This window comes from Zea mays, chromosome 2 (assembly GCF_902167145.1).
Source record: "Zea mays cultivar B73 chromosome 2, Zm-B73-REFERENCE-NAM-5.0, whole genome shotgun sequence".
Classification (NCBI taxonomy): Eukaryota; Viridiplantae; Streptophyta; class Magnoliopsida; order Poales; family Poaceae; genus Zea; species Zea mays.
The window spans coordinates 27752565-27776467 of record NC_050097.1 but is presented as its reverse complement, the minus strand read 5'-3'; the positions used below and the strand labels follow the sequence as shown (position 1 = coordinate 27776467).

At 50.2% G+C, this 23903-nt stretch overlaps 3 protein-coding genes across 9 annotated transcripts; 2 read left to right on the top strand and 1 right to left on the bottom strand.

The window, feature by feature from the left end:
• Window positions 1–294: 294 nt before the first annotated feature.
• On the top strand, window positions 295–7381 carry LOC100193227 (uncharacterized). Of its 5 annotated transcripts, none has more exons than XM_023301431.2 (10): window positions 336–783; window positions 851–935; window positions 4575–4842; window positions 4917–5082; window positions 5162–5432; window positions 5550–5611; window positions 5677–5718; window positions 6149–6282; window positions 6477–6546; window positions 7015–7381. In XM_023301431.2, exons 4-10 carry the CDS (start codon window positions 4978–4980, stop codon window positions 7069–7071), a joined length of 741 nt encoding a protein of 246 aa, XP_023157199.1. In that variant the 5' UTR covers window positions 336–783; window positions 851–935; window positions 4575–4842; window positions 4917–4977; the 3' UTR covers window positions 7072–7381.
• Window positions 7382–8061: 680 nt separating this feature from the next.
• Window positions 8062–10481, top strand: LOC100280075 (uncharacterized). Its single transcript, NM_001254789.2, has 5 exons — window positions 8062–8418; window positions 9165–9414; window positions 9501–9708; window positions 9788–10019; window positions 10087–10481. Exons 1-5 carry the CDS (start codon window positions 8302–8304, stop codon window positions 10312–10314), a joined length of 1035 nt encoding a protein of 344 aa, NP_001241718.2. The 5' UTR covers window positions 8062–8301; the 3' UTR covers window positions 10315–10481.
• Window positions 10251–15586, bottom strand: LOC103646184 (putative 1-phosphatidylinositol-3-phosphate 5-kinase FAB1D). 3 transcript variants are annotated; one of them, XM_008670908.2, is made up of 10 exons: window positions 15417–15586; window positions 14813–15298; window positions 14220–14721; window positions 13401–14138; window positions 12963–13297; window positions 12748–12865; window positions 12510–12638; window positions 11249–12406; window positions 10919–11182; window positions 10251–10820 (listed from the first exon to the last, which is right to left on the bottom strand). In XM_008670908.2, the coding sequence occupies exons 1-10, from the start codon at window positions 15434–15436 to the stop codon at window positions 10473–10475; spliced, it is 4098 nt and encodes a 1365-aa protein (XP_008669130.2). In that variant the 5' UTR covers window positions 15437–15586; the 3' UTR covers window positions 10251–10472. The 3 variants fall into 3 exon arrangements, with proteins under 3 accessions (XP_008669130.2, XP_008669129.2, XP_008669131.1); XM_008670907.3 differs by having other exon boundaries at window positions 10308–10820; window positions 12739–12865; XM_008670909.4 differs by having other exon boundaries at window positions 10310–10820; window positions 12739–12865; window positions 14813–15309.
• Window positions 15587–23903: the final 8317 nt, after the last annotated feature.

Sequence of the window (23903 nt, the reverse complement as noted above, 5' to 3'; positions counted from 1 at the left end):
TTCCCGTACCAGTGTCTGCAGTTCAAGCTATTCAACTGCAGGCGCAAACAGAACTAAATGGAGGTATATTTTTTTTATTTGGCCTAGTTTTCAGTTTTTCATCATTTATTTAAGTAAACTGTTGGAGTATACATGATAATTCACCTCAAAAAAATTTTAACGTGTCCTCAATAATCATCTTTTGGGGAAAACTTTTTAGCAACCATTTGGAGTTGCTCTCAGTGACCAAACGCCCAAGCCACACTCCTTGACACGCTGCTGCTGCAACGACTGCTTCACAAGATGACAAATCCACCACTCATTGCTTCTGTGATTGCCATGACACCGTATTGCCTGGGCTGCAGCCCCGGGCGGCACTCGCGGCCCACCAGAGGCCCACCGTCGCGCCCAGCCCCAAATCCCAACCCTAGCTCCAGCCTCCAGCCGCCGCAGCTCCTCTCTAGGCTCCACTGCTCCAGCCGCCGCGCCTCCTGCCTGGCTGCCTCTTGCCTGGCTGCCTCCTCTGTCCTCTCCACGACTCCACTTCTCCAGTCTGAGCAGTCTCCAGCGACCAGAGGCAGCGCCGCAGCGCGCTCGGCCGCTCGCCGTTCCGCGCGGCCGCGCCTCCTCTCCAGCGTCGCGCCGCGCCTCCTCTCCAGCGCCAGCCCGCCACCGCGGCACCGCCAGGCGCCCTGCCGGCCAGCCGGCCAGCCAGAGCCAGGCGCGCAACGCGCTCGACCGCCGACCGCCGACCGCACACCGCAGCACGGGACTACGGGAGCAGCCGAGGCCCGACCGCCCGAGGTTAATTTTGTGAATTTGTGATTTGAAGTTTTGATTTGATTATTTATATGGTAGTAATTCCATGTAGAAATTCAAGATAAAAGATTTTGAAGCATTTTCAAGTCTTAAGAACTCGGAAGATAAATTTACCTTGCATCATCATCTCATGAACGGTATGTACAAGATTATTGTATTTATAGAATTTGTATCGATTTATTTTTAGACTACATATTTCTTGAATGTTTAAATTATATCTTACTTCTTGTGTCATATTAAACATCATTTTTTTGTTATAGTCTTAACTTAGTAACCCCTCTTGCATCAATCCTGGATCCGCCACTGGCCTAGAAATGTATCTTAGGAGACGATTGCTGCCATGTGATCTTGTCTTAGATCCTACATGAAGCGACTAAGATACCGCACACTGAAAAAAACAATGTCTGGTCGAGTACCTGGTCTCATCCACCTTAAGCGACGAGCTGTCCTTGGACAACTTCAATCTTGTTTCCATCAGTGTCGCTCATGGGTTGCAGGCTATCATGCATGCCTGCATTCTCCAGCACCTTTTGGAGCATAGGCTGCTTGCGAGAGCTCGATGCCATGTTGCCCTTGCATCCTTGTCTGACTTTGATGCTGAGGTAGTATGTAAGCTCCCTCAGGTCACTCATGCGGACTCCCTTTCCTTCTTGAAGGTGTCGATTTATTCTCTTGATTTCCCTGTAATAATGAGGTCGTCGACATATATGCCAACCACCAGTCTTGATTGCTCGACGTTGTGCGTGTATAGTCCATGTTTGCAGGTGCTTCTTCAAGATGCTCGACAAAAATGCAGAAGTAATGTTTAGGTGGCTTAACACCGTGCCACCATACCTCGAATTGAATGGAGTCCTCGCCTCCACGCTCTGAGTAGACGCCCGATTTAGGATGGACACAGCCATGGTGACTGCCTCCCCCAAAAACTAGCCGGACATCGTCTTCGCCTCTTCATGATGCTCCTGGCCATCCCCATGGCGGTCTGGTTCCACCTCTTCACTACGTCATTCTGCTGAGGCGTGTATGACACAGTGAGATGCTCTAGATCCCCTCCTCGACGCAGTAGTTGGCGAACGTCCGCACAATGAACTCACCACCGCGATTTGTGCGTAGCGTCCCCAGTTTTCTTGCTGGATGAACCACCAAGAACTGTGAGTAGACGGCCACTACCTTCCTTGCTGGATGATCCACCAAGCTCCATTGTGCGGAGTCCAGTCACCACCACGAGTGGCGATGCTGAGGTCGAGGAGCGTTTCAATGGACAACACGATCTGTTCAAGGTCATCAGGAACATAATGTAGCAACTTCTTCACTACCTCCTCAGCGATGTCAACTCCGACTACTCGAAGTTGGTTCGCGAGATTCGAAGCCTGTCCGGCGAAGTCCTCCACCATCTCGCCTGGCTTGAACGCGAGGTCGCCGAATTCCCTCTGAAGCCGGTTGGCATTCGCCTCCTTGACTCGCTAAGTGCCCACACAAACAAAATTTTATGGAGTCCCATGCCTTCCTTGTTGCCTTGCGTGCGAGCTAGGCTCGCCTACATCTTCGGCGGCACCGCGCGGAGTAGCGCCGCCAGTGTGTCCCTGTCGTCGCGGAAGACGTTCGTCCCCGGCTCAGTCGCCTCCAAAAGGCACTAAGCTTGGAGATTGACTTGCATCACGAGTGACCACTGAGCACTGACCACTCGGCCTAGTTAGTCTTCCTGAGCATGGGGTAGACCGCCATCGTAGAACTCCGCTCGATGAGACACGTTCCATGACGATCTCCGTGGAGTTGCGCCGTCCGCGAGGAAAAAACCTGCGACAGCGACCGCCTCCTCCTTTCTCCGCCTCCATCTTCCCGTTGACTGTACACCGACACTGGTTGAACACTTTTGCTCCGATACTAGTTGTTAGAACCGAGGGCTACCCCTTGGCTGCACTCTTGTCAACGTTGAGGAAGATGAACGGGGATTCTACAAGAACACAGTCACCCGAGAAACATACATTAGTTTTTGGTATGGCAAAAATAAACCACATATTCTGAACTCTATTCACAACAATGTAGACTGAAACTTAACACACGTTCACAGCCACGATTGACCACTACACATGACGAGCGAGTTACGCCTCACACCTGTGTGAACCGTGTCATCCCATAGCTCAACGTGCCATGCAAGACACTCAACCAACCTTGCATGCCCATGCATACAACTGACTCCTAAACACACGCGTGATCGCTAACATTCTGGCCCAAGCACACTGAATGAACGAATGAAAAACAAAGTAAAACTGAACTAAGGACTATAACCTCTGAACATGCCAGAGTTATTCAACAAATATCAGGTGGTGTACCACTAGAGTTGTAAATTCTGTCTCTTCGCCTATCGCATCCAGAGCCACATGCTCTTCCAGGAGAGCCTGAAAAACGTTCATGTTGTGCTTGTAAGTGCTTGCTATTGCTATTTCCTCTGCTCTAAATACAGACTGGGTTGATAAAGGAAAATGCTAATCACAACATTGCTTACATCCTCAGCAATGAGTAGCACACCATCCTTATCCTGCACAAACATGGGACAACTAGTCGGATTAAAGCCATCTGTTTAGACTGTTGTAGCTATAATCCATAGAGACAAAAACACTATAGAAGCAGTAGAAGCCGATACAAATTAAAGCCAAGCGAACAAGCATGTACAAACTATATTGCACCAGTTGAACAAGAACCAACTAACCTTGAGTGCGACGAACAGAAAAGGATGGTGTATAAATCATATTGTGGGCAACATCCTGCAGATACAAAGTGTCAGCAATCATAAGCATGCCAACGAAGACCCAAGATTGATTACTTGTAAGGGGTGTTTGGTTCTAGGGACTAAAGTTTAGTACATGTCACATCGAATGTTTGGATGCCAAATATAAGTATTAAATATAGTCTAATTATAAAAATAATTATATAGATAAAGACTAAAAAAGAGACAAATTTTAAGAATAATTAATCTATGGTTAACAAATATTTAATGTAGTATCACATTAGCGGATTTTAAAGCACCATCTATGATTAACAAATATTTAATCTATGATTGATTATATAGATAAAGACTAAAAAAGAATGTATGTGATTATGGAAAGCACCACCTCTTGCTGTATAACAGAATCTGAAACGGAGAGGGAAAGATGCGTGTAAAGAGATTGTGATATTTAGAAGCAACAGATGGAATGCTTTGCTTGTGTTGGTCGTCATCGACCTAAAGAAACAGGTAAAAATTGTGCATCAAACGTATAGGAAAGGAAGGAAGCATGATTCATTTACATTAGGAACCATGGGACACAGAATGAATAATCAGGTGAAGACATACAACTACCTAGCCACTGAAATTTGTGCTCTTGAGGACTTGCAATAAGCCTCAAAAAGTGTGGTTGTGAAGCTTTAGGGCCTGTTTGGTAATGCAGTTTTAAAATAATATAATTTTAAAATAACACAGCTTATAATTATACATGGCACAAATGCTACAATATTACATTACCATAGTAAAACCACGCTATTGTTTAAAATCGAAATGTATTTAGTTACTTAAAAAACCGAAATATTTGCAGAGAAAACAAAAGAAAATTAAGGCACTAAGTGGAGTTTCCAAAACTCAAAAATACCATGGTTTTAGATAAACCATAGTATTTAAAACTGTATTTTACCTGTACTAACCAAATATTTTTTGGCTTCCAATAACATGATATCATTAAATACTATAGTATTATTTTAAAACTGTAAAAATAATAAACTTCCGATACATGTTAACGGGGCAGAGAAGCATGCAGTCGTGTAAGTCCTGCGATCCTAACTGATTATGCACTCCAATGGGCTGCGGAGCACAAAGGGGAGAAAAACAAAAACGAGTGGGAGGTGGCCGTGGGCCATGTTGCTGCTGCTGACGAGGCGGCGCGACCCATAGTAAAGGCGTACAACAGCTCACCTCCCTCGTCCAGCTCCAGCCGCCGTCAGGCTTCCGACGCAACTTCTAACTCCGTTCGCCTCCAGGCGACACCATCGCCCGCTGGCACGCCGCCACAGCAGGTTAACACAATTAATATGCCATAGATCTTGGTTTTGCTAGAAATTAAGGCGGTATATTTATTAATCATTACCAGCAGGTTAACACAATTTGGCCCGGAGCTTAGTTGAATCCTGCTTCCGCCACTGCGGACAACCATGGCGTCGTCGAAGCTGCAGCTGCCTGCTGACGACAGCGTCCTCCTGCTCATCACCCACTCCAATCTCACCACCTTCGCAGCGGACATCCGCGTCTCGCAACAGGTAGGTGTGCCTCTCATCTTTCCGGGATCCGGCATCGGGATCTCCATCATCTGTGCTCTGCTAATGCATCGGATCGCAGACCACCGTGGAGGCGCTCAAGGACAAGCTCTGGCGCAAGACCGGCACCGCCGTCGCTTCCATGCGCCTCCAGCTCCGCGACGACTCCGGCACCAAGATCGCCGACCTCGACGACGACGCCGCGCCACTCGCGGCCTACGCCCCCTACAACGGCTACCGGATCCATGTCGTTGATCTCGACCCTTCCTCACTCACCTCAGGGGGTTGGTTGGAAGACACTTCCCTTGTCGACAAGTACACAATGTCCGATGAAACATACGATAAGCTCGACAGTAAGTTTAAAGTTCCCCGGCTGTTTCATTCTCTCCCCCCTCCCAAAAATCAATGTATGTTTTTTTACAACTTGTGGTGCATTAGGCCGAATGCTATTTTTATGGTTTTGGTGACAGCTAACTTTCGAAAATTCAAAGAAAAGATGGTCCCGAAAAACTCTCCGTCAGAGGATAAAGAAGTAAGTTGCTAAAGTTTTGGACTGTCTTCTTTCATTTTTCGTCTCACCTATTCTATTTCTTTCAGGAATCAGAAAAGCATATGGAGGAACTATGCTCCAAAATCAAGGTCAGTTACTTTGGTTCTCCCCATTGTGTTTCAATTTAATTGCATTAAGACTGGCAAATTGTCCAAAATCAGTGTCAGTGCCGATGGTTTAACACCCAAAGACACGCCCTGCCAGTCGCCAGAGCCTCCTTTCAGTTCCATCTTTAATGGCTGGCACAGTCACGATATATATACATGTACGAATTACCATCCTTGCTATAATTACAAATAACCTAATTGGAGCTAATAATGTATTATTGAACCAGCATGCTAGCCTCTTCCATTGCCTGAATGCCACTGAACCTAGCAAATATTTTATCGGGGTCATCAGCTGCTGAATCTTTCCCCCGCCAAGGAATACGTGAACATCCTAAGGATTGATTTTAAACTGGTAATCTGAATGGCTGCCAGCTGCAGCAAGTGATCTAACAAGTGTGTGTGTGTGTCACAGGTGGGTGATAGATGTGAAGTTGAGCCTGGTGCCAAGAGGGGCACTGTAAAATTTGTTGGTAGAGCTGAAGCCCTTGGACGTGGATTCTGGGTTGGAGTGCAATATGATGAGCCACTTGGGAAGCATGACGGCATGTATGTTGTGTCCTAACCCATGAAAAACAGAAAATGACAGGCTTTTGTGTCGATTTTGGTACTAGTCATTTTATGTGATGTAATTCTAATTGCTGCTTATGTCATATTGCTTGATCCTGTGATGGGTAACCTGCTATTTTGATGAATAAATGGCAATACGGTAGCTCGTTATAACATTTTCTTGGATGCTGCAGGGTGAAAGGCATTCGCTTCTTTGAGTGCCCTCAAGGTCATGGGGCAATTGTGAGGCCAGAGAAAGTAAAGGTACTACATTCCCAGCTCTTTACCTTGTGTATACTTAGAGCTAGTTTGGAACCCTATTTTCTTAAGGGATTTCTATTTTCCCAAGGGAAATTAGTTCATTTTCTCTTGGGAAAATAGGAATTCTTTGGAAAAATAGAGTTCCCAAACTAGCCCTTAAGAGTAAGTTTTTGTTAGACGTTATCTCTGCAGCTGATTGCCGAAATGTAGAGACGCCTAGTTTTTCTTCACACAGCCTTTTTGTAGTAGCGGGTCGCGTGTGTTTGCATTGTAAGGCCTTGAGTTTTTCTAAGAAGCAATTGTGAGCGTGTTTCTTTTCGAGTTGGGCTTCCTATTAATTAATAACCGGGCAGAGCCTTTGCTCTGTTTGGGTCGTTGTTAGCGAAACAGGTGATTTCTGGGGTGTGTTTTTCAGGTTCTTTATTAAAATAAAGAAAAGATACTCGGTTCGTATTAATCTTTTTATCGCAGGTTGGCGACTTCCCGGAGAGAGACCCATTTGAAGACGAGGACGATGACGAGATTTGAGTGCGTGTGCGTTTGGAAAAGCAAGGGGAATGTCCTTGTTGAATTGCATTCGAAACGTGTGTAAAATGAATTCGGAGATTTGAGTGTGCGCGCTTGCTTGCATCTTCTTGGGCAATCATAGTGATCACATTTCAAGGCATGCTGTTACATCTCTACTATTTAAGCGTGAGCTAATAAATTTTCCCTCCAACGCAGAGTATCCAAAAAATGGGGTGGATTCGAATCCTGCTCACTTGTATAAAGCGCATGACTTCTACCACTATAACTTATTTCTGTCTGTGTTATATAAATTAGAGATATTTTGTGTGTATGATACTAATAATTTTAAAAAATATAATATCATTTAAGCAAGGTTTACTTATATATCTGTAGAAACAGTTACATATATGTGGGTTCTTCTACTAGTCCTCTGACCCGGAGGAAAAGATGGAGATTTTCGCCAACTTAGAGCATCTCTAACAATACCTCAAAGGTACGAAAAACTATTCTAACATTGTCTTATTTTATAAAACTTGATCAAAAAATTATATTGGACACCCTTTCAAATGCCTCAAATGTACTACACTAAATCGTAGTAGTCTGTCCTATAATCTAGATTTAAGATTTCACTGTTGAAACGGAATGATTTATTGGTGCTCTAAATTTTATAAAATATATTCATTTTTAAATTATAGAGCATTTTTATAGATCACATAGTTGGAGATGCTCTTATGCATAGAACTTCTAAAACACTTTTAAGATATTGTTAATATTGTTTGGATGTTGATGGATCCCTCTTGTTGGAGCGATTTGTTGTGGATACGTTAAAATAAAGATGAGGAAAAAAACATTTGTTTCAAACTCATTTTTAAACTCTACCGTATGCACGACTGCTGGCCATAGTATTAACTTATTAAGCCGCAATTCCAGCAGCAGGCTAAAAAAAAAACAGACCAAAGAAGATAAAAGTAGAAAGAAATAAAATGTTTGTGGTTGACTGGTCCAAGGAATCCAAGTCCAATTCCAATCTCTCTCACACACACATTGTCGCCTGCCTTCCCTTCCTTCCCCAGTTGAGTTCCCCCCGCGGCCCCGCCCCCGGTCCCCTTCCACCGACCCACCATGTCGGCGATGAGGTGAGGTTGAGGCCAGGTCTACTCTCCGCGACCGTCGCCGACGCCATCGCCAACGAGCAGTTTGCTCCATCTTCGCCATCTCGCACACGAATACAATACACTAGTTTTGGTAGAGATGGAGGACGGCGGCAAGGCGCCGGCCGGCCTGGGCACCCTGCGCGCGGTGCTCGCCATCCTCCAGTGGTGGGGCTTCAACGTCACCGTCATCATCATGAACAAGTGGATCTTCCAGGTTTACCCGCATTATATTCTAGCTTCCCCATCCATCTTCCGCCGCGGATCTGGATGTCAGATGCTTCTCCTGCCCGGCTGCTACTTTTCTCCTTTGGAATATCTAACTAAATTCGTCCATACTGCTTACCATTATAGATCACGGACTAGAGACTTGGATTGGGTGGGAAACAGGGTCAAATAGACTTATAGCGTGTTTGGTCTGAGAAACGAGGTAGTTATCATCTTTTCACTACTCACTTTTTTTGTTTGTTTTTGGAATGGAATGAATTGATCCATCATTTCAATCCTTGTAGGCCAATAATTAGTAATAATACGAGAAATGAGTTCATTCCACTAAATTTGTGGAATGAACATATGATGCACCCACACCACCTCATCTGTAATAGATTGGCTCTTCGAACCAAACACCCCATTAGATTGTTACTACGTACTTTGGTTTGGTTGGTGGTTAGTCAAGCAGGGTTCAGCAGCTGTCTAGTCCAGGAGAGTTGAGAGTTGCTGCTCTTATGCATTTTTTATGTATTTCTGGGTGATAGCAGATTGTGTATATGAACGTGTAAAATACTGTTAGACTACTGTTTAGAGAGTATAATTTGAGATAGGAGATGAGATGAGTAGGACTTCTGTAGATAGCCTAACAATAAGAGGTTACCTACTCATCTCCCATCATCTTATGGGTGGTGTCAAGACTCAAGAGCCGTGCCCTTTTGATATAATAAGTAAGTTGCTCTCTCTTCTCTGCAGAAACTGGATTTCAAGTTCCCTCTCACCGTGTCCTGCGTCCACTTCATCTGCTCTTCCATTGGAGCTTACATTGCAATCCATGTCCTCAAGGCGAAACCCCTGATTCAAGTTGAACCGGAGGACCGCTGGAAAAGGATATTTCCAATGTCCTTCGTCTTCTGCATAAACATTGTGCTGGGAAATGTCAGCTTGCGCTACATCCCAGTCTCCTTCATGCAGACAATCAAATCTTTCACTCCTGCAACCACAGGTATATCTTGATATACCCTCACTTTGTGTATCTTGCTTGCTTGCTGTCGTATCATCATCATCATCATCATCTCCTGCTTGGTTCAGTTATTCTGCAGTGGCTAGTCTGGAGCAAGCATTTCGAGTGGCGCATATGGGCTTCGCTGGTCCCTATAGTTGGCGGAATACTCCTGACTTCGGTGACAGAGCTTAGCTTCAACATTTTCGGTTTCTGTGCTGCCATGGTTGGCTGCCTGGCTACGTCTACAAAGACCATCTTGGCAGAGTCCCTACTCCATGGATACAAGTTTGACAGGTACTACACACCTTTCTGTCTTATGGAATAGAGGTTGGAACTTGTAATTAATCAGTAAGGTCTGTTCTATTTCGTGCAGCATTAACACGGTGTACTACATGGCACCCTTTGCCACCATGATACTGGCTCTACCAGCGATGGTGCTTGAAGGAGGAGGTGTAATGAACTGGTTCTACACACATGATTCCATCGTTCCTGCGCTGACTATCATCCTAGGTTCGGGGGTGCTTGCGTTCTGCCTTAACTTCTCCATCTTCTACGTCATCCATTCAACAACAGCAGTGACGTTCAACGTTGCAGGCAACCTTAAAGTAAGATCCCTACCCTACTCCCTCCGCTGCTGCTCGACATTGATTGACATAGCATCTTAAAATGTAGGTCGCGGTGGCAGTGTTAGTGTCGTGGTCGATCTTCCGGAATCCAATCTCTGCAATGAATGCAATCGGGTGTGGAATCACCCTGGTTGGTTGCACTTTCTATGGCTACGTGAGGCATCTGATCTCGCAGCGGCAGGCTGCAGCCCCAGGGAGTCTAGGAACAGCGCAAGCAAGGAATCAGACGGAGATGATTCCCCTTGTTGTGGACGAGAAGCAAGAAAAGGTTTAGCAATGGTGCTAGGCCTTCTCTTCACTTGTTGAAGAGAGAATTATATATGTACTCGTGCGTGCGTGTGTGGTGAGGGTAGTAAACTGGAACTTCGTACAAGCATCGTTTCCTCCTTCCATTTGTGACACTATTCGCCAGCATCAGAATGTGAAATTGAATTAAGCGCACGCCAGGAGGATTGGGCTTGGATGCTGGGGCTTCACTCCCGGCAACTCGCCGGCGTGGGCACAGGACTCCCAGGCCACCGGCGGCCGACTCTCCGTGCTCCACTCGTCGGGAACTGTGAGGAAGTGCTTGCTCATGAACTTCCTGAACCTCTTCTTGTAATCCCTTGGGGAAATCACCGTTGGCGATTCATTCTTGGGCACCACCAGAGACGCTTTCACCATCGTCTCCAGCTGCTTGTCCCATGTATACTGCCTCAGGTAGTCGATGATGCCGAATACCAGCTCACGCTTCTGCCTGTCCACTCCAACCAGCAAAGAGTAGTCCATGACATTGATGGACTGCAAGCACAAGCACAGGAATGGATACTGTTAGAAAAAGACGTGTCTTGGATTCCTATGAACTATGATCTATCTATCTATGTATGAACTATGGATACCGTGAGAAAAGACGTGTCGTTCCAGATTGCCCGCTCCAAGAGATGCTTTGCTCTTCCACCAATATAGATTGGAGAAACACGCATGTCATCCACAAAGTTCTGGTCCAAGTAGACAGTGCCAGCATGGTCATTTGGGTCGGAGACATAACGTGAAAAGATGGCGCCTTTCAGATCATATGTCCGCGACACATTGTGTCCAAACAAGATGTTCTCCATCACCATCAGATCCATCTTGATCTCCTTGCCATGTCTTGTCTGCTTCACCTGAAACACGACAGGATGGATGTAAGACAGCAGTGGGAAGAAGAAGAAGGGAGTCGATAACACTACCTGATAGATCCCTAAGATTTTGGCAAGGCAAGTCTGGCTCCCCGTGTCCAGAGAATGGTTGACATGCCTGAAGTAATCAGGCGCAAATTTTATGAAGGACTCAAACTCTGTCTTCTTTATTTGCTTTATGATGAGCCTGCCATCCATTGTTCTTGCAAAGAATGCCTTGCTCTTCCCGCCCTGAGCATCCCACCTCTTGCAACGGCTCAATGAGGCAACGTATGCAAGCTCCGATGGGCAGCATTTCCTTCGGAGGTTGTAGAACTGGTTAGAGTGTACACAGATGACCGAGTACCTCCCTTTGAGAGCTGTTATCCCGTTGACAGCTATTTCTGGATGGAGAGAGGACGATAGAAGAAGCGAGGTATCATAGCTGGAGAGGTCGTCAGACGAAATGCTTGCCTCAGAATCCGAAGACCACAGAGAAGCAGATGAACTTTCAGATAAAGAGCTGTAAGACTTGTCCATTGTTTTACTCCTGGTGGTATCTGCTGGTTCAGTCTCAGCGACAGCATCCATCAGTAAGTGCCGACGTTCCTCGGATACAGCAAGAGCTCGTGATATTATACTGGATATCTCATCCTCTGATACACACAAGATACTGCCACCTGGACCTACTGTGAACTGTGGAGATCCCCCCATCTCCTCGCCAGATTCTCTGTGTTTGTGCAAGGGGGATAAATGACTTGGACAGTAGTGGTTAACGACCTCAAACCTTTCCAAACATCCAACTTCCACTTCCTGCCTGAAAGCCAATCTGGACTCATTCACTGGGTTCCAAATCCATTTTTCTTCCCCCCCGTCACACTCACAGTTTGTGTTGTGCTGATCATTGCAATGCTTATCATTCCATGCATCATCAAGCAAGGCTGATGCAGTCCCTGCTTCAATGAACTTCTCTGGTTCCTTGATACATCTATTCTCAAAAGGTGCTATGCTGCTCATGCGCTCACCGATTCCGTCTGCTTCAGCGGCTGCTGCAGTTTGGCCATTTGCCACTATTGCGTTTTCAGCAAGTGTACAATCTACAAGTTGGTGCAGCCGGCAGTCCCACACATAAAGTTCCAGTAGAAGATCCTGATAGAGCCAATTTACATTAAGGATATCATCCACAGAGCTTGATTCCCTATTTCGATCAACAGTCTTTGCTAGAGAATCCTGGAATGATGATAAAGGCAAGCCATGAAATAATGATTGCCAGAAATGCAGAGTAAATCAAATCAGTGCGACTGATGGAAGGTTCATCTCTGAAAGAGTTTACCATGAACTCAGCCTTCTCTTTAATCAACATCTCTTCAAGTTGGGAAAGGTCTTTAACAGGAAACTGATCCTTGAGCTTCTGTAGTGCGCTTGTGACTTCCGAGAAAAGTGTAACTCCTGTGGCAAGAACCTTAAACAGGTGCAGCAGAGGCATATTAGGCTCCAGCATTATGGATGTTCACAAAAGAAGCATGAGATGGGACCAACAATTGAGAACGAACGATACATACATTTCGTACCTCTTGCCCGTACCACTCGTGCATATCGGGATTGTGAAACTCAAGAGTAGGCTGTGGTTTGCAGGCATTGTAAATTTCGACTGAGGAATACTGGAACATTGCAACTTTGGAGCCCAACCTGAAGTTGACACATCCCAAATAAATGAACAGAAAAGGTAGTACAATACATTGGAAGCAAAACAATTTATGAAATGCAGCTGATGTTTTGAGCTTACCCAAAAAAGCGCAGACAATCGGTATTGAGTGAATGCCCGCATATTGACAGCCTTCTAGCGGTTGAGTGGTTTGAAAAACTGAGTTCAAGGAACTTCCCAAATGAAAGGTAGTGTGCTTCAGCTGACATTATCACCCTTCGTGATGATCTGGAGATCCCACTTTCACGTTCACACCTTAAGCATCTAGTCCACATCCAAATCTTTCCTTCTGATTCACCAGGTAAACGATATTTAGGCAGCAAGTGCCTCACAAGAACAGTCAGATTCCCATTGCGGTGAGTGTAGGAATACATGTGAGCCTCTGGAGGCTCTCCACATGAGGAACAGCTGAGATTCTGAAAAAGACACAATCATGAGACGTGAGCATATTCTTGAAATCGAGCTGGGCAAGGTTCTGTATCAGCCAAAAAAATTTGGAAGCAACAAGTCGTTAGTTACCTGCTTCTGCAAAATGTCTTGCAAATAGCGTCCTAAGGAAACATCAAAATTCCCGTAGTATCTTATACGGGATAGACGGCTCTGCTCGCAGATAACCTGCTTTGTGATACACTGGCTAGACAGCAAAATAAGTATGCTCTGAGACTCCAACACATCGTCCACCTCATCTGTATCAGATGTTTTAATATTTTCCAATGACTGCTCATGTTTTTCACTAACCGAAGGGCCGTCCAATGCCATTTGCTGATTGGTTTCAGAGGATGCTTGTTCCTGGGGATCGCTTAAATGATCCACACTCTCAACAGAACCAATTGGTACTCCAACGTTTGGGCTGATATGGATACTGTCTTGTATCTGATGATCAGTTGCCTCTTGAGAAGAAGTGACCGGCAAATAAATATTATGATAACGGAGTATATCAATGAATCTTCTGGGTGATTCTGGGACTGCTGATACTACTAGTCCTTCAGAAGGGAGTAGTGCTTGATTAGGGAAGCCCTTGTCGAGTGGATTTAGAGCATTGGAATCAGTAGTTTCCTGTACTGATCCTAGTGACGATGGTCCGGCCTTCCTAGCGACAGAAACTTCTTCTTTGGAAGAATCCTTATTGTTCAAGATTAGTCTCTGATCTTCGAAGAAGGATGTCTCAAGAACGAGGCGGTACGCTGCAAACACTGTGTAGTTCATGACCTGCTTGATTTTCTTCAGTTCTTGAGTATTTGCTCCCCTTAGCAATATCTGCATGGGTCACCATGCATGAGCATGACAAATTAGACAGGAAAGGAAAGGAAAGGAACTAGCAGCAGACGACATGCATACCGTGCATCCCAGTGGCTTGTGAAAGCCTTCCAGGAACATTAATGTTTTAGATGGCCTGCTTCCAACTCCAGCGCTGCAGGTAATCAGGCTGTGCTCCTCCGTCACCTTTTCAATGTGGAAGTAGTCGCACTGCTTCAGCTTTGGCTTGCTGAGAACCTCTGAAAACGAGACTATGGGGGCGCCGGAGCAGCGAGCAACCCTCTGCAGCCGGTTGAGCTTCATGTCAAGCACTAGAGTGACACCTTCCTTGAGAAGAAGCTCCTGTATGTCGCGTGAAACCGTTCTCTCGACCAAGACGACATCTGGGCGGCAGATCTCCATCATTTCGCAGACAGACTTGTCCAGATGGTCTTTCTCCTGCTCTATGGAACTGAACGATGAGAAGCCAACATGGGAATGGCCGAGGAGTCCACTAAGAAGCAGCAGCCTGGGATTGTGACACTTGGTGGGCATGTGCTTATGAGCGACGTTCTTCCTGAAGACTAGGCCCTTGACGACCTCACTGCAACCAGATGCAGATGCAGTGGAAGACATTATATGTGTGTGTATATATATATGCGACGTGTGGTGTTCGATGATTATAATAAACGTACCATTGGCGGGGTGTCCCAGATGCTAGGCACTTAACCTTGATGTATGAGGAAGGGTCCATTTGGTTGCCTACAGCAGTGCCAACATCAGGCTTGATGGCAAGGGCAGCTTCCCAGGACAGGGAGATGACGATATCAAGCCAGCTGCTGGTATCAATGCCAGCCGACTCTAGAAAGCGAGCGGCGAGCATTCTGAGCTGCCCGTTCATGGCTCTCAGCATGGCTTTCTGCCGCTCCTCCCTGTGGGCGGCGGACTGATGATCAGAGTCATGGCGCCACCTGCAGATACTGCTGGTAGCATCATCGTCGTCCTCGGATTCGTCATCCTCCTCTCCGGTTCCGGCATGGTAATCATCATCATCATCATCATCATCTTGCATCATGCTGTCTGCTGCTGCTGCTGCCTCATCAGGCGGTACCCAGATGGCGTCGTCGTCCGATTCAGCGGTGGCCATCATGCGAACCTCATCCTGCTTGGCATCGTCGTCCCTATAATGCAGCTAGCATCTGCTGTATGAACTTGCACGAGCTAGGACGTACGTACTAAGAAAAAAGAGAGAGAGAGAGAGAGAGAGTACGACTGGGCCGGGGGCGCGCAGATGAGTACCTTGTGTGCAGCAGAATCATGGTAATATTAATCGAGCTCCAAATCACACGACAGCAAGCAGCTGGGCATCTCTCTCTCTCTCTCTCGCCTGACGAGCTGAAGCCTGAACTGACGATGAATCTGACGAGGAGGAAGAAGAAAGGCTTGGAGTACTGACGATTGATTGATTGGTTCATTAATATAACAAATAAAATCATCCTCAAAACAAAGGAGTATAATTATTGTCCACATGTATGTATGTGGAATACATATGCACGCTGACACGTGTACTTCAGTGATCACATCGGCTTCTTGTACACCTGCTCTGTCTATAGCAGTACACAGATAATACGCCATGCCACGTGTGTATATGCATGCATGATTAGCTAGCACAGCTTCGATCGGTCGTCACTCCGTCTGCAGCACCCACGTGTCCCTGCATTAGCTCAAAACTCCTCAAAATCTTCATAATAATCCTTCTCCTGTTGTCTGTTGACCTTGGTCTAAACAACAACTTCAACAAAAATAGGTACACTTATACTTGATATCCAGGAAGTGTGTAAGAAAAGTACAGTGTAAACCCAACAGAAAAATAAACTAGGAACTTGCTCTCAACAGCAAGGGGGCCAACAGGGGGTGACAGTGGTGACAACAGGGTTACGTGCTCGGGGGCAATAGCTCTGTTAATCTGGCCTCTCACGGGCACTGTGCGGGGGTATTTATAGGTGTCTGAGTGCCCGGCGCCTTGTACTAAGGACGCATGTGCCCTCGGACACCTAGTTTATCCCCAGAATATTCCCATAAAGCAGGGTTACAAGCTGTAATTACAAGCATGCCTTTACAGATTAGGCCCGTAACACACGGCGGCCACGCGGGGTCCGTTACAATGGGCCGGATCGCACGTGGGCCTCTGAGCTGGACGAGGCCGCACTGTGGGACGCCTTCGTCGCCGGTCTTCGTCTGATGCCGATCAAGCGAAGGGTGTCTCTGCCTGCTGTCTGTCAGAGCGGCGGCTAAACAGCGGAGACTTCGAGCGAAGGGTAGTGTTTCTGCCTTCGCTCCAACATTTGCCCTCCGAGGGACCAGTTCGACAAAGTCACCAGGTGTCGAAGACGTCGCTAGATGGCGGAGACGCTGCCCTCGCTCGAAGTGGTTCCGCGGGGGTTTTTGATGTGACCGTTGATGGACAACGTGCTGTAGGATTGCGGGTTTCTCGAAGCGTCGCACCCTGTTGGATTGCGGGTTTCCCGAAGAGCCGCGCCCTGCCTATAAAAGGGGGACGGGGGTTGGCGCTGTTTGAACTTTGCCTTCCGCGCTCCGTGAAAACCCTAGCCGCCCGCCGTCTTGTTGCTCCTCTTCTTCCGCTGCCCTCTTTCTCGCCGGAGTTCTGGCGCGAGTGAAGCAGACCGCCCGCCGTCGCCGACGGTACGTAGCAATGCCGTCCTCTTCTTCTTCCGCTACGCCGCCGGCCGCCGCCTCATCTGAGGAGACGTTGAGTAGCTTGATGGTGGAGGAGCTGCGCGACGGCGACTCTGTTGATTTTGGTGTGTCGCGGATGACGTCAGCCCGCGTTGGAGATATGCAGCGGTTGGGCTACTTTGGCAGCGGAGTTGGTCGTGCTCCGGGGACGGAGGAAGTCCCCGAGCCGGAGGGTGAGTTGGTAGTCTTCGAGGCGTTCTTCGCCGTCGGCCTCCGCTTGCCTGCGCACCGGTTTGTTGGCGAAGTCCTGCGTAGATTCAATGTTCAAATACATCAGCTGACGCCGAATGCCATGGTGGCACTGTCGAAGTATGTCTGGGCGACGACTTCGTACGGCGGGCAGCCGTCTGTTGAAGTTTTTGCGAAGTATTATTGTTTGCATTGGCAGAAGAGGATGATTGGGGACGAAGTTGCCCAGTTCGGGTCATGCACATTCACGCCGAAGACCGGCAAGACCTCAATGCAAGTAGTGGAGCTGGTCCCGTGCGCCCGCAACAAGTGGGGCAATTGGAGTGAATCTTGGTTTTACGTTGCGGAGGCCACTGTCGAAGGCCATGAAGGACTCCCTGTGTCTGAGATGTGCTCTCATTATTACTCTGCGTATCCGCCCTTTGAAGTGGCGGAGGAGGATACAGACGAAGGCGCCCTTCGCTGCGCCGCCGGCCTGAGCAGTGGGCGTGATTTAGTTGAAGAGTTCGTGGCGTACGGGGTGTGGCCCTTGGGGCATGGTTGGGCGTTGGGCGAAGTGTGCCCTCGCCAGATGCCCTTTCACGGAGGAAGGGAGGTGCCAAGTCCTGCCTTCGCATTGAATCTGCGAAACCGCGACCCGGCCGCATTTGTGCGCGATGCGGAGGACGGGGCGGTGCGGCTCGTGGGGCGCTACGTGCCGAGGATGGAAGGCCAGCACAGCTTTGATATCCGCGGGTCAAATGACCGTTTGAACAGGGTCTTCGAATTAAATCAATTGCCGTACGAAGGCTATCCTGGTCAAGACGAAGCGGACCGCCGTGGGAAGAAACCGGCGGTGGAGACTGGAGACGACCCTGCGCCGGCGGTCGCCCCCTCCTCAAAAAAGAGAAAATTAGGTACTGCGATGGGAGGACTTGGGGTGTCTGATAGCTTTGCTAGAGAGTTAATGAGGACGTGTGCGGTCCCGGGGGAAAGGATGTCTTCGCCCGAGCTCCGGGAGTCTTCGGCTCGGATGCTGAGGGTTACCGGGGGTTGCTGGCCTAGGAATGTTCCTATCCCCCGTGCGGCCAGCGGGGACGTTTTTACATCTCGCATGGTTCGCGAATGGAGAGTTTTTCCTTACGGGCGCAATATTGCTGCTGTTGTGTGGGCAGTGATGGACAAGGATCGCCAGGGGGCTGCCCAAAAACGGCAGGGGGCTCTGAGGATTGTTGAAGCCAGGCCGAAGAGGCAAAAACGGGAGTCGTCGAAGGCTGCGCCCTCCGGCGGAGGCAAGCCGCCGCTGGCGGCGAAGTCAGGCGTCCTTGCGTCTAGCAAGGCGCCGGAGGCAGCGGCGGACGCCGGAGGCTCCAAACCGGCGAAGGCTGTGCCGCCGCTCCGCAGGGTGGCGGAGGCAGCGAGGGCGGCCCGAGCGTTGCCGTCGGCAGGCAAGCGTGTCGCCGACTTCGCCACCGACATCTGTGTGGGGGATTATTTTGGAGGTAAGCCGCTTTTTTTTTTGATCTGCTGTCGCGTTGCAGGGTCGGATGAGGGCCAGCTGGCTATGGTTGCGCCTGCCGCGGCGATCGCGACAGCTGGCACAGTGCCGAAGGCTGGGGGCGAGGCCCTTGGCTCCGGAGGCGAGGTGTCGGCCCTCGCGGTTGTCAGGGACGAGGCGGGCGCAGCGACCCGCCGGCTGAAGGTAGCGACAGAGGCGCTAAGTCAGGCGACGGAGGCGCTGAATCAGGTCCGCTGAGTTATACTCGCTCTCGCCCCCGTCGCTGAGTTTTTTTTTTGCGTAACGGCCTTACATGTGCTCGGCAGGTGGCTGACTTCGCCAGCCGTGCTGCGTCGGGGGCTCTCACGGCAGCTGTGTCTGCCGAAGTCGAGGGGCTTCAGACGCAACATGCTGACGCTGTCCGTGAGAAGTCAGCCTCCGACAGCAGGTGCCGGAAACTGACAGACAAGGTGGCCGTGCTGGAGAAGGAGAAGGCTGACCTTCGGCGACAACTGGCGGATGAGAGGAGGGAGGCCAACGAGGCCATCGCCAAGCAGCAGGCTGCTCAGGCGGAGGCCAAACTGGCCCGGGCGGAGGGCAATCTTGCCAAGGGGCTCGCCGAACAGCTGCAGGAGCGGCTCACCGCCCTGGAAAGCCGTGCGAAGAGGGCCGAGGCCGCGGCGCGTGCGGAGGCAGAACGGACGCGCACGCAGCTTATGGACGCATATCGTGAGCTGGGTGCGCGGACTGGTGACTTCGAGGTGCCGGACCGAGAGGCCGGGCTTCGCTGTCTGCAGTGGGTGCAGGAGGAGCTGCAGGCACTCCCCGCTGTCGTGGAGGGGTTAATGTCGTACGCTTCCCTGGTCACCTGCGAGGGGGCGATGAACGCGCTCTCTCGCGAAGGGTGTCGGCACTTCGAGGTCTTCGACCAGATGGATGAAGATTTTGATCGAGATATCTATAAGGTTGAAGACCTCGTGGTGAAGGACTCTGCCGGGGCCCTCTACGACCGGATGTGGGGTGTGTACGGTCGCGAGGTGGTCAGGGAGCGGGCGGAAACGGCGATGGCTCAGGTAATATTTTCGTTTGTTTGGCGTTTGTTGGATGTGTGGCGTGCGTGTGTTTGCTGAATCCTGGGTGTTTTGACTTAGGCGTTGCGTGGCGAGCGTGTGGACGACTTCGGGGCGCTGAACAGCGCGCTGCCTGACCCGGAGCCGAGCCCTGCGGAGGCCGCGACCGGGGTCGACCTGGAGCCAACCCCGGAGACCGCGGCGAAGGCGACGGCTGCCCCTGCATCTGCTGTGGCCGGCGAAGGCCTGCCCCCGACGGTGACCGAAGGCGCCCCTGACGCCCCCGCGGGTGCTGTGCTGAGTGCTGAAGATCCCGCGGCGGAGGCGGCGGAAACAACAGCAGAAGCGGCGGCGGAGCTACCAGCGGAGGCTGTCGCGGCGGCAGGGTCTTCGCAGGTGGCATAGTGGGTGTAACAGGGTTGGGGGATTTTGGACATATTACTGAATTTTGGTTGCTGCGCAGGTTCAAGATTTTGGGCCTGCGCACGCAACCGCTACTGCTAAATTTTTGGCGGCTTCGACCGCGGAAGGTGGGAATGAAAATGGTGGGTCTGTGTCTGAGTTTTTTGATTTTTCTGACTCTGGGAGTTCGGTTGAGTGGACTGAGGAGTCGTCGGAGGAGGACTTGGATTATTTTGCGGCCTTGGACGTGGCTGCGGCGGAGGCTTCGCCAAATGCTGCGGGCGCGCCGGACGTGCCAGGCCCCAGCGCTGAGCGCCGACGACGAAGGGCGGTCGCAAAGCGTAGGGTTGGTTCGGAGGAAGAGGCTCGGCTTCGCGTGAGTAGGGCTGGTCGGCAAGAATTGTTGTCTTTGCTGGCCGCCGTGGGTACGGGGGAAGGGGAATTGCGAAGTCTTTTTGCGGGTGAGGAGCTTAGGATAATGTTATTTAATTATCGGGAGATGGGAATTATTCCTAAGGTTGAGCCGATGTAGACTGAGGCGTCCTCGCTTGTGTATGTGTAACGACTTGTAAGATGAAGTTGTCTGCCCTCGCGTGCCTGTGCCTGCGAGGGCGTTGTGTACTTTGTATGGTTGGCTATGCCTGTGCCTCGCGTGTCTGTGCCTGCGAAGGCGTTCTGCTTTTGTTGTACTAATTCGGCTGCTCCCTTAGGCGACTTCTGCGCAGGGTCTTTGCGATAGGCTTCGGGGTTTCTCGCACTTGTTGTGTTGGTCCGGCTGCACCCTTAGGCGACTTCTGCGCGGATAGTTTTCGCGATGGACTTCGCATTTTATCGCACTTGTTGTGCTTAATCCGGCTGCACCCTTAGGCGACTTCTGCGCGGATGGTTTTCGCGATGGACTTCGCGTTTTATCGCACTTGTTGTGCTTAATCCGGCTGCACCCTTAGGCGACTTCTGCGCGGATGGTTTTCGCGATGGACTTCGCGTTTTATCGCACTTGTTGTGCTTAATCCGGCTGCACCCTTAGGCGACTTCTGCGCGGATGGTTTTCGCGATGGACTTCGCGTTTTATCGCACTTGTTGTGCTTAATCCGGCTGCACCCTTAGGCGACTTCTGCGCGGATAGTCTTCGCGATGGACTTCGCGTTTTATCGCACTTGTTGTGCTTAATCCGGCTGCACCCTTAGGCGACTTCTGCGCGGATCTGTCGCACGCGAGGGTGGCTAGTGCTTAGCCTCGCGGTGACCTCGGATTGGTCGAATGTCGAAGGCCGTCGTCGCGGTCTGTTTTCGACGCATGCTTTTGCGGGGGATTTTTCACACATATATTACATGGCTCCGCCTCGTTAAAAACCTCACCCCCCGGGAGGAAAAGAGTGCGGGCCGGTACAAGATTGTTTTTGGCGAATTACAAGGGCGAAGTCAGCCCTGATGAGTCAGACAAAGAACTTGCGGAGGTTGTCGATGTTCCAGGAGTGCTCCAGGTCCTCGCCGTTTGGCGTTGTGAGCCTGTAGGCGCTGGGGGATGCTTTTGTCTTGACGATGAAGGGGCCCTCCCACTTGGGCTCCAGCTTTCCCCTGGACTCCGTCCGAGCTGTCCGTACGAGTACGAGGTCTCCTTCGCTGAACTCCCTCGGGATGACTGCGTGGTCGCGCCATGCTTTGGTCTGGGATTGGTATTTGTTTAGGGCCTGTAAGGCGAAGACCCGGTCTCCGTCAATGAGATCTTTTGAAGTTGGCTCGTCCACGTCGGGGACGGCTGACGGGACTGTACGCGGGGACCCATGCTTTAATTCTTGCGGGGTCATGGCCTCCGATCCGTATAAAAGGCGGAAAGGAGTGAACCCGGTCGCCCTGCACTCAGTTGTGTTTAGCGCCCAGACTGCCTCGGGTAATAAATTGGTCCATTTGCCTTTTTTTCGTCGAGGAGCATTTTCTTGACGGCTGTGAAGATTTTCCCGTTGGCGCGCTCCACGACCCCGTTGGACTGCGGATGATAGACGGAGGCGAAGGCAAGCTTGGTGCCGATGGAAAAACAGAAATCCTTGAAATCTTGGTTGTCAAACTGCTTGCCGTTGTCAACTGTTAGCTCGGACGGTACTCCGAAGCGGCAAACGATGTTTTGCCAGAAGAATTTCTGGGCAGTCTTTGATGTTATTGTGGAAACGGCCCTCGCTTCAATCCATTTGGTGAAGTATTCGACGGCTACGAAGGCGAACTTAAGGTTCCCTTGAGCAGTGGGCAGGGGCCCGACGATGTCCAGGCCCCAGCGTTGGAGAGGCCATGTATGGGCAATCAGCTTTGTATACTGCGAGGGGTTGCCTGACCGAGGAGAGAACTTCTGGCAGGCTTCGCAGGACCTTGAGACCCGATTTGTGGCGCAGATCATTGCGGGCCAGTAGAACCCTTGGCGGATCACCTTGGCAGCCAGGGCCCTTGGTCCTGCATGCGAGCCGCACGTGCCACTATGGACTTCGCGTAGAATCTGCATGCCTTCGGTTTCGGTGACGCACTTGAGCATTGGCTGACTGATCCCTTTCTTGTAGAGCTGGCCCTCGATCAGTGCGAAGTCCCGGCTTCGATGTCTGAGGCGCTTGGCCTCGTTGCCGTCGGTTGGATGATAGTACCCCTGTAGGAACAGGGTTATTGGTGCCCGCCAGTCTTCGGTCATGATTAGGTTGACTATGCGGTGGCCCTCGCTATCATTGGTTATGTGGAGCCCTTCGGGGCTCCGGACGGCAGGCGTGCCGATGGTGTGAAAGAACACATCGGAGGGCAAGGGCTCGCCCCTGGCGGCAGCCTTGGCCAATGCATCGGCCTCCTCGTTCTTGGCCCTATCCACATGCTGCAAGGTGAATCCTTTGAACTGTCTCTCGAGACTTCGGATAGCCGCGAGGTATTGCATGAGCGCGGGGTCTTTTGCTGCATAGTCTTTCTCGATCTGGCCGGCAACTATCTTGGAGTCTGTCTTGATGATACATGTGGAGACTCCGAGGGCCCTTAGCTTGCGGAGGCCGAGGATAACCGCTTCATACTCTGCTATATTGTTTGTGCATTTGTCGGATTCCAGAGCGAAACTGAGGCGTGCTGCATATCTGTGTTTGACTCCGGCTGGTGAGGTGACGACTGCAGCGACGCCTGCCCCCGCATGGCACCACGCGCCGTCGCAATGGATGGTCCAAACCTTCTCTGTGGACGGGTCCGGTTGTGTTATTGGCCCGGTCCAGTCGACGACGAAGTCTGCCAGGACTTGTGACTTGATGGCTGTCCTGGGCTCGAAACTGATATGGTAGCCGGAGAGTTCGGCTGCCCACTTAGCGATTCTCACCGATGCCTCCGGGTTTCTGAATAGTTCGCCGAGTCCCCTGTCTGAGGTGACTCGGACCTTGAATGCTTCAAAGTAATGGCGCAGTTTGCGCGAGGACATGACAATTGCGTAAGCGATCTTCTCCAGCTCTGTCATGTTGCATTTGGACGGTGTCAGGACTTCGGAGACATAATAGACAGGGCACTGTCTGACTGCGCCCTCAACAGTCTGCTCCTGCACTAGTGCCGCGCTGACCGCGTGCGGCGAAGCCGCGACATAGAGCAATAGGGGGAGCGAGGAGTCGGGACTTGTGAGGATGGCCAGCTCCGACAGGTACTGTTTTAGTGAGGCGAAGGCCGCTGCTTGCTCTGGCCCCCAGGCGAAGTCTTTCGCACCGCGGAGTGTTTTGAGGAAGGGGAGACTTCGCTCGGCGGACCTGGAGATGAATCTGTTGAGAGCGGCCAATCTGCCTGTCAGACGCTGGACGTCCCTGGCGGACTGCGGAGGCGACATGTCGACGATGTCCTGGATCTTGGTTGGGTTGGCCTCGATGCCGCGATGTGACACCAGGTAACCCAATATCTT